The sequence below is a fragment of the Dermacentor andersoni genome, chromosome 6, assembly GCF_023375885.2.
Source record: "Dermacentor andersoni chromosome 6, qqDerAnde1_hic_scaffold, whole genome shotgun sequence".
In the NCBI taxonomy this organism is placed as follows: Eukaryota; Metazoa; Arthropoda; class Arachnida; order Ixodida; family Ixodidae; genus Dermacentor; species Dermacentor andersoni.
In genome coordinates, this window is record NC_092819.1 from 150881050 (window position 1) to 150894884 (window position 13835).

General features: G+C 46.4%; 1 protein-coding gene across 1 annotated transcript in view; it reads right to left on the reverse strand.

The window, feature by feature from the left end:
- The window catches only part of LOC126523498 (fatty-acid amide hydrolase 2-A-like), an 84741-nt gene that overhangs the window by 10124 nt on the left and 60782 nt on the right, over positions 1 to 13835 (reverse strand). Inside the window, exon 4 of the mRNA XM_050172103.3 lies at positions 12214 to 12333. Coding sequence (XP_050028060.2) covers positions 12214 to 12333 — 120 coding nt within the window. The remainder of the gene's footprint in view (positions 1 to 12213; positions 12334 to 13835) is intronic.

Genomic DNA, 13835 nt, shown 5'->3' on the forward strand with positions numbered 1-13835 from the left:
CGGTTGAGTGGAGGTGTTTAGGTATGACAAGTAGGAACTCAGAGCCGTCCGGATGAAGGTTACGACGGCACAGAGTACCGTCGCGGAGGACGAAGAGGCGTAGAGTGGCTTCGGCCGGAGAGTGTTCAAAACGGTCGATGAGTGCTCTGATGTAGGCGTGACGACGTTGCTCGTCGGCGAATTGAAGCTGCTGTGATACAGAGAATACGCAAGCAGCACTGGCAATATTGGAGGAGTCAGAGTCATCAACAGGGTAACGCGACAAGCTGTCAGCGCCTGGGTGTAGGCGGCCAGACTTGTAGACCACGGAATATGAAAATTCTTGTAGCCAAAAAGCCCATCGACCAAGCCGGCCTGTAGGATCTTTTAGTGATGAAAGCCAGCAGAGAGCATGATGGTAAGTGACTGCGGAATAAGAGCGACCGTAAAGGTAAGGACGGAACTTTGCAACCACCCAGACAACAGCAAGACATTCTCGTTCCGTAATGGAATAGTTGCGCTCCAATGGTGCTAGCAGGCGGCTCGCATAAGGAATAACGCGATCCTTGCCACGCTGACGCAGGGCTAAGACGGCACCTACGCCATGACCGCTGGCATCTGTACGCAATTCTGTAGCGGCATCAGGGTCGAAGTGGGCGAGAATGGGTGGTGAGGTTAGAAGAGTGATGAGACGAGGGAAGGCGGTGGCTTCTGAAGTGTCCCACGAGATTTGTACGCCTGTCTTGAAAAGGTTAGTGAGGGGTATAGCAATTGTCGCAAAATCTGGAACAAAACGACGAAAGTACGAGCATAGCCCTAAAAAACTTCGGACGCCTGCGGCTGTCTTTGGAACCGGAAAGAATGTTACGTGTAGAAAGACACAGATGAAAGAGACTATTTACAGGCTATTTACACTGGAGCCAGACAGCCAGGCAGACACTCGCCCGCGCCAAGGCACAGACCAACTTCATCGTCGTTCTCGCAGCGGAGTCTCTTGAGTAACTCCCGATAATATCGTAATACTATGCCGAACAAAACTGAATTGTCTTCTGAATAGCCGCAGTCTGCCCCGTTCCGAGAGGAATAAAAGATGGCTGCCGCCGATCGCTCAGGCACTGGCTACTCGCACCTTCCGGAGAGCATGGATTTGCGTATAATAAAGCTTCTTACGTGGCTGTTTAATGTTTTGGAGCACTTTCGGCACGTTTACAACCTCGTTTTGCCAACTCTTCTTTGCTGAGGATTCGTTTTAGCGGCATTCTTAAGCTTCCGTTGCATGCCGCTGCAATTTTCGACCTGCCCCCGCAAGCTAAGTAACCGAAAGCGGACCAATCGCAGACGCTGGCACCACCCTCTTCATCCGGTTATCGATTTTCAGTGCACTGGCTCGGCCCAATCGAATCCCTCTCCACTAGAGCGTGCTCCTCACCTCTTGTCAGGCAATTAGATAAGACAAGCCGCTCACTGTAGACAATGTTATTAGTTTTTCGCAAATTTGACGTCAACAGAATGGAATAAAATATATTGGAATAGTTTTACGTTATATAGCCCCTGGTACCTGCACTGATTAATGTTCATGTTTGTTAATTGTCTGAATAATTTAACTTTTGCGCATGCCCCGAAAATGGCTCGTGTCTTACCTGTCCCTAAATCTGGCGTCAAAAGGGATGCTGCAAACTATCAGCAGATGCCTCTTCTCTGTGCAATTTACAAGATTTTCGAATGAGCTATTCTCCGTGTCATGTTGTTCAGTGTAAAAAGATGCGCTTGTTGCTAATTAGCACGCATTTGTTTTTGGCAGCTCAATGACCAACAATCCTTCTGCCTTATGATGCAGGTTTCCACGCAAGTTCATGCTGTGTACTCCGATCTCAGCAAATTGACGTCGTAAATCATTCCCTACCGCTCCAAAAGCTTGCGAACTACGGTGCTGAAGTTCCTATTGTAGCTGTACTACACAGCTATCACCTCGAGAGACCCTGCTTCGTGAGCGTCAGTGATCCATTATCTACTGTCTATATAGTATCCAGTGATGTGCCCCAAGGTTCCGTGTTAGGCCTGCTTCTGTCCTTAATTTTCATCAATGATATTTTCAAAGCAAATGAGACCTCTTCATTTCCTTTATACGCTGTTGACATCAAAACATTTAAAAATATGCACAGTACTGAGGAGTACCGCTATCGGGAGTGCGACCGCCCTTCATTGTCTGAATAGTTCCAAAACAAAGGCTAAACAGGAAGCTCAAAAAGAAAATCGCAGAGATAACCAAGGAGGCGGAGGAGTATGCGGCTCAGCTGACTAGGCAAAACTGGCAACAGTTTAGCGAGTCCCTAAACGGAACGCTTAGCACGGCAAAAACATGGCACATACTCAAGGCGCTCCTGGACCCAACAAAAACAAAATCTGAAAACAATAAGGCCATACACCGCCTGGTACACCAATTCGAGGGACCGGACTCTGAACTGCTAGAGCAGGTCAGAGTCAAATGTTTCGGACATGACCACCCGGTGGCCTACACACAACAATACAAAGGGAAAGAAAACGAGCTGCTGGACAGGCCAATCACAAAAGAAGAGGTGTACGCGGCCATAAGAAGCGTAAAAAAGAATACAGCAGCGGGCGTGGACAAAATCAGAAATTCACTTATTCGAAACCTAGGGGACGAACAGGTGGAACAACTCACCGCCTTCCTCAACCAACACTGGGCTGCGGAAACGGTACCAGAGGAATGGAAACACGCCGAGATTGTAATGATTCCCAAACCAGGTAAAAAGCTACAGGTAACAAACTTACGACCAATCTCCCTCACATCGTGCTTAGGCAAATTATATGAGAGGATAGTAACAAAAAGGCTACAACATTGCATGGAGGAAAATGAGCTATACCCCCATAGTATGTTCGGTTTCCGATCCAAGCTTTCGACACAGGATGTCCTTCTCCAAATTAAACAACATGAGGTTCTCAGCAACATACCATACAACGGAGAACACATTTTAATGGCACTAGACATAAAAGGAGCTTTTGACAATGTAAGCCACTCGGCAATCCTGGAAGGCCTTAACAGCGTAGACTGCGGGAAGAAAGTACACGGATACGTCAAAGCCTTCCTCTCCAATAGAACAGCAACAATAGGTTTGGGAGAGATTCGATCGCAAAAATTCCCCACACCAAACAAGGGGACACCCGAAGGTTCAGTAATTTCCCCGATACTCTTTAACATCGCAATGATTGGCCTAGGGCATAAACTAAGCAAAATCGAAGGCATAAAACACGCCAATTATGCATATGACACCATCTGGGCCACTAAAGGCACGCTGTGCCAAAAAGAAAGCTATCTGCAAGAAGCAGCCACTTGCGTGGAAGAATACGTCGGGGAAAGAGGCCTTGAGTGCTCCACGGAGAAATCCGAGCTTCTGAGAATTACACGGGGCAAGAAAAGTAAAGAAAGCCTTAACATATGGCTAAAGGGGCAGCCGATACCCGAAAGCCAACAAATCAGGATCCTTGGAATGTGGGTGCAATCCAACCAGCGCTGCACCCACACGCTGAAAACACTCAAGCAGTCAACAACCCAAATAGCACGCATGATCACGCGGGTGTCACAAAAGTGATATGGGATGAAAGAAGGAGACACACTTAAGCTGGTTGGGAACCTGGTGGTCAGCAGGGTCGCATACTCACTCCCGTACTTCAACTGCACCAAACAGGAAATACAAGAAGCGGACACAATTTTACGCAAAGCGTACAAAACAGCACTTCACCTGCCGAACAATACATCGACAGAGAAACTAATGGCGCTTGGTTTAAGCAACACCTTCGAAGAACTAAAAGAAGCCCAAAGTATCGCACAGCTCATGAGACTCCAGCAGACCAAAACGGGAAGGGAACTGCTAATAAGGCTAGGCTTCGCGGAATCAATCAAAGAAACCCAAAGAACGGAGGGGATTCCTGATGAATATCGGAAAACGTACACTGTTAGCCCCCTACCCAAAAACATGGACCGAAACCTCCACATGGCGCGAAGGGACGCAAGGGCGAAATACGTCGAAAAGTACCTGGCCACAAAAAACAACAGTATACACAGATGCTGCAGTATACGCCAAGCAAAGAGGCACAAACATAGTAAAGACAGCTGCGATAGTAATAAGCCAGGACTACAAAGAGATCAGCAGCGCGTCAATGAAGGACTGCTCAGTAACGGAAGCTGAGGAAATAGCCGTAGCTCTAGCGGCAGTGGAGGGCTACCGATCCGAAAGGTCTTTAACAAATACTCACCGACTCGCAAACTACGTGTCGGAATTACATGAACGGCAGAATAGGACGCAGAGCGCTTCACGTCCTCCGCTCCTGCAGGGCTAACAACAAAGTCAGGCATACAATTTTCCGGGTACCGGGACACGCTGGAATAGAAGGGAACCTAAGGGCGGACAAGGCAGCTCGAGAGCACACAAACCGAGCGGCCACAAGCACCGACCCTGAGGAACCCATACCAGTCAACCCAAGCTACTCAGACATTTTGAATTACTATAAGGGGGTCCGAATCAAATACCCTCCACCCCACAACAGCCTAAATCAGCATGAAGCAACCTCTTGGAGGAGGCTGCAAACAGGAACATATCCAAACCTAAACACACTAAGCAAGATGTTTCCCACCCAGTATAGAGACATTTGCCCCTGGTGCGGCGCCAAGCCCACCTTATATCACATTACATGGGAATGCGTTCAGAATCAACAATTCCTTCAAATAAAAGACCCGAGTGCGGAGCAGTGGGAGAGGGTGCTCGCCAGCAGCGACCCGAAAGTCCAGCATGGGCTAGTAAGGCACGCTCGCCGAGTAGCCACCCTCAGTGGTGCCCTGGAATAGGGGCGTCGACCCTGCACAGATGGGGAAGAAGACCGTGAAGACGGCCGACCGCATCTGCCACCGCTAATTTCTAACCAATTAGAGCAAATAAAGTTTTTCCTCCTCCTCCTCCTCCAATCAGGTAGGCTGAACTCATTTAAAACCAAAAATTTGTCATACCACGTAAACCCCATGATGTGTCATTCTGTGAACTTTGCAGTGTTCACCGGGGTATTCGAATGAAGCGATGTCGGTGTGCTTTTTTGAGAGTACGCTTAGCTTCGCGTCCCACTCTAAGTGCGTAGCACAACGGCTCCTGCGCACGCTCTGTTCCATCTGCAGACAGAAGAAAATTTCGTACACCGGATTCATTCCTCTGCCTGTTTCCATTCATATGCACTCTATTACTAGAATATGCCTCAGTGGAGTGGAATACGACAAGCGATTCAAATAGTATACTAATTCAGCGTGCATAGAAAAAGTTCATGTGCATATATTTAACGTCGTTATCTTACCTCGCACATCAACGACTGTTAGAGATTGAATAATTATCCTACACTTCTGTCCCTTAGGTGCCCACATTATCATTGAAGCCATATTTTCGTACAAGTTCATTCATGAAATTATTACATGTTGGAGATCTGGCAGCTTTTGTTTCACTTCGGGTTCTGCAACGGCATGCCAGGGAGCACAGACACTTGCTCGATCCTGCATCTCTTAGCAGGCACTCGCCTCTCCAAAAGTCGATACAACTCGTTTTTTCCATGTTGGTGCCTTTCAAAACATGTCACCTTGTTTTTTTTTTCTTCCAAGCTTCACACTTTCCCACGACCCTTCTTTCTTGTACTACTCCTCTGTGTTTTGATAATTTCTGTCTCCTTCCACATATGCACTCAGTCTCTCAAATGTGCGTTGCGGCTGAATTGTTGCCCATTATGTAGCTGTTGATCTGGAAGACTTATCCCAGAACTCTTTGTTGTAATTTATTTCTATCTTTTTTTCGTTTGTTTCTCTCTGCGCCGGCACTCAGACCTAAGTGTTGTTGCTGTCCACGCTAACTAAAATATTTGTGATTATTATTATTATTATTATTATTCAATTAAAGTGTAAGTATGATTGCATGATAGTAGAAAAAGAAAAGTGTGGACCAGATATATATGATCCGGCTTTGTTGTGACGTATGCAACTACCTTTCTGTACGAAAAATTAAATTATGGGGTTTTACGTGCCAAAACCACTTTCTGATTATGAGGCACGCCGTAGTGGAGGACTCCGGAAATTTAGACCACCTGGGGTTCTTTAACGTGCACCTAAATCTAAGTACACGGGTGTTTTCGCATTTCGCCCCCATCGAAATGCGGACCTTTCTGTACGACATAGCATTGGTCGTTGTGATTAAAACTACTGCATGGAAAGACTTTAGCCCTCTAGTACCCTCCGTGTGTTAGTAGACTAGGGTTAGTTGAAATTTATGACTTTATGGAACCTTTTATTCACAGCTGTTTGGTTACAAATGATTGTGATTTTCACTTTGTTTGGTCGGTGGTGATCTGACATTTTACTATTTGAATATATTTCACGCAGATAATGTTCGTACATCATGCATATGATCGCTTCTTTTTATATTATCAAGTTCTGATCACTGCAACAAGTTTGAACAACTTGTGTAAAACAGTCGAATTCTTCTTGTTTCCATCGTTCCCAGGACAGCGTCCAAGCACTTACCTGTGTGACATGACTGAAGCTGGGTGCATTTAGGATGAACTTGAACGTTCAAATCTAGTTACACTGTTTATTTAAATTCTGTAGTTTTTGTATAAATCTATATGTAGGCTAGATGTGAGGAGGTGGTGTCTGTGTTAAAGAATTCTTGCTTTTCAGATTCGATGAGTCATGTTTAATGTCCCACCTGAGGATTAATCAACTTTTGGACCAAAATATTTACTACAACTGATCAGTCAGAAGCGAAATGATACAGCGCCACGTACGATATTTGAGCAATTTAATTTTTTCTGTACATTGGTACTGTTGTTAAAAGGGTGTATGCATAATTCTGTGGGCTACTGCGTGAACTAGGATGTTTTGTCACTGCGACATCGCTGTTGGCCATGACGTTGTCGACGCTTTTGAAGTTCTTTTCCATTTACTATCCTAATCTCTGCACACCCTCTGTTCTGAGTATGTGGTAGTTTGAGACTTGCCATTATCTTCAAGAGCTCCAACACGAATAATTGCGCAATGCAATGCATTGCGAAATTTCTATGCGCAACCCATATAAAACTAACCCTCTCGCACTAAAATATTCATTCTGGCCTCTGAAATATGTGCACAGAAAGCTCTGCTTCCAGAGTCTGTGTGTAACGTAACGCCTTGAACTAAATGCCCAGCACTATTGTGCGATAGCTTAGGGGCTGGGACACTATTCCTAAATGCGTATCTTTAGTGACATGGGTGCTAATCCCAACAGAGGTGGTTGTGGAGGACATGTCTCTTTCTTCACGCTGTGGCAATGGCGAAGCTGGAGAGAATGAGGGGGTAAAACATCAGAAAAAAATTGTCACTGCGTGTCGTATGACGGCAATGGTCGTTTTCAGCAGAACGGAATGTACAGACGAATACGTACCTAATTTCGGCCACTCAACTGCTGTCGCCACAAAATTATGTTCGCGATTGTCTGTTCGCATGGCTTATTAATTATTCAAGATGCCACTACTTATAGCAGGTGCTTTAAAGAAATATATTGTTACTCACTGGGTCACTTATCAGCTAGAATGTACGATGTTCTCTATAATCTGGCCTCAACAGAACATTACGTGCTGGTCATATGTTACTTACCAAAACTCAGCAAGTACCTTTTAAGGCGAAAGCATTAACTAGCTCGTTGCAATGGCTCATATCTAAAACCGCGGCGTCTATTTGACTGGCACAAAAATATCACCATCAGCAATGGCTCATATCGCCTTAGGGCAGATGCTACAAGCGCTCAGCAAAGTGAAGCAAAGAGCGTATACATTGACAAAAACCACCCATACAACACACATAAAAGCATAGGTTTCAATGAAGAACAAGATCAAAACAAGCATCAGAACAATCAATAAACATTGCGTACCACCCTCGGAAGTACGCTACGGCCGAGGATGCCCGCCAAGCGAGAAACGAAGCGCGACGTGCAAAGCGGCGGGAGCAAGGCGTTCGACCGTGGTCGTTGGTGCGAGTATGGCTCCAGTATACGAGCGCGCAAAGCTGCAGCTAAGGGTCGAAAACAAGCCGAACTGTGAAAGCAGCAACGCCACGATGCGAGACCACCGAAGATAGGCGACCGAAGCTCAGACAACGTCTTGCCACACGCTTACTCGACACTGCGGCTCGTTATGTCTTGCAAGAAGTCTGATCTCTCCAATCGTGTAAATTAGTGCATCATCAAGTGTGCAGCAGGCTTTCGGCTTCACGAGTTACAGGAGTGTAACGTGCTGCCGAACTTTTTACTTAGATCATAAGGTTTTTGCTTCACTCTCGCAAAACACAAGCCAAAGCACTAGAAAAAAAATTTGTCTAGTCGCTCACCCGTATTTAGCATAAATTATGTATGACAGCAAGAAACTGGTTGAATTTTTCACATTTCCCACAAGAGGATATTAAAAAGCTATTAGTATTCGTATTTGGGCATTTTTACCGTCAAATCTCAGTATAACGAATCACGCGGGAGCACCGAAAACCGTTCGTCATTTTGAAATATCGTTGTAATAAAAAACTTGCGGTTATAAGGCAGTGGACAAACCTAGGAATGAAAATGACGTACCTTGGCCGTACACGCGTGTGCAGACTAGCATACTCTCAAATAAAAATCTTTCACTCACTTCAAAGCTGCTTTATTTGAAGAAATCAATCATTTTGTTCAGGCCCGTACGTGCAGTGCGCACGATTGATTAGGAAGGCGTCTACATCTTCCACTTTGCGCATAGCTCATCGAGTACGTAGTTGCAGCGAGAGATGAAAGCGCGGACTTTGTTCATGTGCACAAGAACATCAATGTTCGACACGATCTCATCTGATGTGTTCGGTGACCCACAGTAATCTTCCTTCTGGTCGTCACTGTCACTGTAGACGTTGCGAACACAGTTAATCTGTTCGATTGTCAGGCCCGCCGCCGTTAGTGCTGTGATGTCGCTCTCCACGTAATCGTCGAAGGAAGCGACGGCGGGCAACAGTTTCGCACCCTCGGTCCACAGGTCCCCCGAGTTTTTTTCGCTCAGCTCCAGGTCATCTTAAGCTGCACAAGCGCTTTGACAAGCCCTTTTTTTTCGCCAGCAGTTAGTTGCTAACGGTGGACGTCTTCAAGTTCCACCAAGCTCCTGTGAGCATTTTCGCTGCCTGACGAATATTCTTTGCAGTCGGCTGCTTTAGGGGGAGGTTGATAATCAACCGCTGCACAAGGCGCTTACGAAATTCTGCTTTCACACTCTTTACAATGCCCTGGTCTCGGCGTTGCAGCAAGGACGCGTTGTTTGGTGGTATAAACTCCAAGCGAACGTGCGTCAAGCGAACATTCACAATGTGAGCAGAGCAGTTGTCGACGACCAGTAGAATTCTTCGGTCATCCCTCCTTATTTAGTCGTCAAGTTTGATGAACCACTCAGAAAAGAGTTCCGTGGTCATCCAGGCTCGTTTGCTTGCGCGGTAATCATACGGTAACGACATGACGTTTTTTCATGCAGCGAGGCTTGCCGTACTTGCCGATGACGAGAGGTTTAATTTTCTTCGTCCCTGTTGCATTGAAGTAGAGCAGGACTGTCAGGCAAAGATGCGACTTCTTCCCTCCTTTGCACTGCTGCCCTTTTAAGTGCATTGTCCGGTCTGGCCGGAACTGATAAAAGCATGCGGTCTCATCCGCGTTGAAAACATCATCTTGAGGGTACGATTGAGCCTCCTCTAGGAAACGATCATTGCGCCAGGAATCCGCGCCTTCTCTGTCAGCAGCTTTTTCCTTGCTCGAGACTACCTGCCAAGTTATTCCGTTCCGTTGGCGGAGACGAAAAAGTCAACACGCACTGTCTTCGAACCCAGTTATTTCAAGTGCATCGGCAAATTCGCAGGCTTTTTCTTGGAGCATTTTGCCGGACACGGGAACGTTTTGCAGCCTGGCATCTTCGAACTACGTGAGGACAGCTTGGTCCACATTTCGAGAGTTTCCCAGTGGCAGCCATTTGCTCGTAGCATCGATTTGCGATTGCCGGTGAAGCTTGACAATCTTGTCTTGGTCTTTCAATGTCGTCGGGACGGTCGATGGGGCAATGCCACGCCTTCTGCATGAGTCGATATGTTTTTTCCCTGCGTCAATTTCCTGCAATACGTCCAATTCCTCCTACAGCGAAAACAGCTTTGGCTTCTTGGCGCCATCGCTAGCTGCATTCATCGTTGGGTCTCGCTCGAACATCGGCGAACCTTTCTCGTGAAGTTCTTGGTGAAGTTTGTGGCGAGGCGGTGTGCACTTGACATGGTGATGATGACAGCTACTGCGACATGTTGATGATGGCTACTGTACACGCGGTTTCTTTTTTCTACGCAAGAAATGTGGCGCTGCTACTTTTCGCCGAATTCGTAATAATGATGATCCTCAGTTATAAAGGGGAAAATAAACTATGTGCGTTATTTTGAAATATGCGCTGTATTGATATTCGTAGTTATAAAATATTTTTACATCGAAAATATAGGAAATCTGGCGGGGATATTTAAAATATTCGTAAATTTCAGATACTCGTTGATGTGGGGTTCGTAGTAACGAGAGTTGACTGTATCCTTAAGTGAACACTGCTTCATAAAGCTTAGCTCCTTATACAAAAAGTTCATGTCTGCTCGCTTCATGGTTTCTGTGAAATGGTCGGATTATCACAGCCATTTTACATAGTCGAATATTTTCTCTACTCGTTCTGGCACCCCCTCACATAAAAAATATGTTTACGTCCGTTACAGCTTGTGGTGTCGTCATCGATATAACGCATAGTATATCTAGCATTCCATACCAATATATGCATATATATATCAGGGCCTCCTCTAAATGTATGCCTGCGACGTCTCGCTTTCTTACCCATAGGACCTGCTCGTCGCGTTTGCGAGCAAGCGCCGCGTGGTCACAAGCACTCACAACCGTACCACTTGAGTCACGTGACTCTCGTCGGCGCAGCTTGCAGCCGGCCGGCCGAGTCCGTAGCTTCTGCACTCGCGGCCGGCACAGGAGGCCGCGGCGCCCCGATATACTGAGGTCCGAGTTGATCGAAAAGGGCCTAAACATTGGGCAGGACAACTCGCTTCAGCAACCACTCCGCTCCGTCCTTCTTTCGTGAAGTCCACATTGCGGAAGTGCTGACTCGACACTACAGAGCACTGCAGGGTAACTTGGTGGCAATTAATCCTTACTCGAAATTGCATTAGCCACTGGTCAGGCAAACTGCTGTCAAAAGATATGTCGTGGAAAGGCGCCCGGGTTTGTTTTTCTGACTAGACGAGCATTGTGACATGCTGCAGTGATGCATTACTGAGCAAAACTTATGGTGTTAAGTTGAGTGAAAGAGGAAATCACATGCCTTTTGTCTGGCTACGCGTAGCTCACAACGTGCAGTCATCGTCTGCTCGTATTTTACCGGCCGCGCAGCCTCCGGTGTGTTGCAACCAGCTCTGGGCCGTCCGGCAAGCCGAAGATGCCGCTCGAGTCCAAGGACTTCAAGCCGTCCCGTGAGGCCACCACAGCAAGAACTGCCGGACTATCCTTTAATAAAGTTTCTTCTTCTTGAGTACATTTACGAACAAATTGCCGCAGCCCTTCTACCACTCTCACTGGTCCAACTCAATCTTCATATTTAACATTTCCGCTTCCCCTTACCTTACTATTACCTATCCCCTTATTCGTCTCGTTACGGGTGAGAATTAGGAATATATATGCTGCGAGCGAAAATATTTATTCATGTTCATGAAACACTGCAGGATCCTTGTCGATGGATTTGCAGTTGTTTGCCACCACTTTTGTATGTTTAGGATCAATAGCGATTAGTAGTGCGCTGGAAAACACGAGGACAAAATAAAGCACATTCAACGCGTTTTTTTTCCCTGACGCAAGCACATTAGACTCATGGTCCCCGTGTTTCCCTGCGCCGAGGTATCTTTAGTCAAGACGTAGCAGCAAGCCCATTTCGCCATCCTTTTTAATAGAGCACCGTGATATTAAACGTTCTTGCGCTTTCGTTTACAGGACTGAATCTACAATATTCTTTCTTGAAAATTTTAGAGATAATTACGGAGTTGAAAGAACAGCACCGAACTTTTCAAGTACGGTTTATGAGGATGACAAATATTTTCTGTTTCGCTTTGCGGAATAGAAATAGCAAGAAAACGCCCACCTGCCGTCGGCTTGTGCCCGAAGATTCCGCAGTAAGCACAGGGCAGCCGTATACTCCCGGCGATGTCTGTGCCGATTCCTATGATGGATCCCGCAGCGGCTATAAGGCTGCCTTCGCCACCTGTCCGGGAAGATGTGTATAGGAAGAACTCATTCAGAAAAAAAGAAGCTCAAACGATAACACAGAGATAAATGCACAGTGCACATTAACGTCGATGATCAGCATGAAGCATTTCAGACCTTTCATACAGTGGTCATGTCTAAGCTGTGCGCTAGGTACACATGGACATCAGCAATGAGAAGTCATTGTCAAACCTCAGAAAATGATTTGCCGAAGAAGTTGAACTTGTGTATTCTCCTGGACACGTTAAACAAGACGCCTTCGCGCGCATACGAAACGCTTCTTGACTGCTTTATCCAAGCCATGCAGTGACGCTTATAACGCCACACGACTGGTGTTAATTCCCAAGCGCACAGAACAACATTGTAGTAATCAAAAGTCAGAAAACTGTTGCATTTATCCAAGACGGGGAGTTCGAAGCCAAATTCCGCAGAACGAGACCTGTGACATTAGCATAGATTGTCTGGCACTTGTGCGTAAATGACAAACAGCTACTTCGACTTCGTAAATAACCAGCCTATGCGAGATGAGTCAGAAATCGCATGCCTCATTTCACAAAGCCGGAAAATATGAATTAATGTGTGGTTTTTACTGGCGCAAGGGCCAGGTATGGCCAAAGAGCGCCAAGACAGTGTTAGTGATTTCGTGGTGGAATGATGAGTTCTGTGAAGAAGATGTGACTTGGCTGTAAAGGAGCCTAAAATAGTCGCTGTAAAGTGCGTAAAATCTACGTGCTATAAGATTATGGCGATGTCTAATGACGAGTACTGTGAGCCTTACACTGCAATGTGGGAGAATGATATGATATAAGAAACATGTAAGATGTAAAAATTAACTACAGCACAACTGCCTCACCAGAGCCCTTGAAACACAAGGGCCTGGAGGAAGGTGCTATACAGTACAACTACCCCAGCGGCATCGTCTAAAGAGAGGAAGCGCTACGAATGTATGTGACTAATTACATGTAAGACCACATCTCTGAGGATACCTAGGACTGTGTCTGTATTAAAAAGCGGTTCTGGACCGACAAACATTGCAGGATGAAGAGGAATGTGCTGCCGGTATGCTAAAGGAAAATGTCTCTTGCTCTCAGATTCGGCTTCCCGAGACTCCAGGAGGACGTGGAGTACGGTCAGCCTCTCCCCGCATCTACCACAGGTTGGTGGCTCTCTTCCAGTAAGTAGAAAATTATGTGTGCCAAATGTGTGTCCTAGTCTGAGACGACAGAATAGGACATCTGTTCGGCGCGATTTTGTAGTAGAGGGCCAGAGTCCTAACTGTGGCTTTATTAGGTGGAGCTTATTATCCGTTTCAGCGTCCCACATGCGTTGGCAGTGGTGCCGCAGCCTCCTTCGCAAGAAAAGCCTCAGATCTGTGACAGGCACCTCAGCGGTAGGTTAACGGCTTGCGATGCGATAGACGTGGCCATCTCGTCCGCCAGAACGTTGCCCTCGATGCTCCTATGGCCAGGCACCCAGCATATAATGATATGCCGGTTAGGT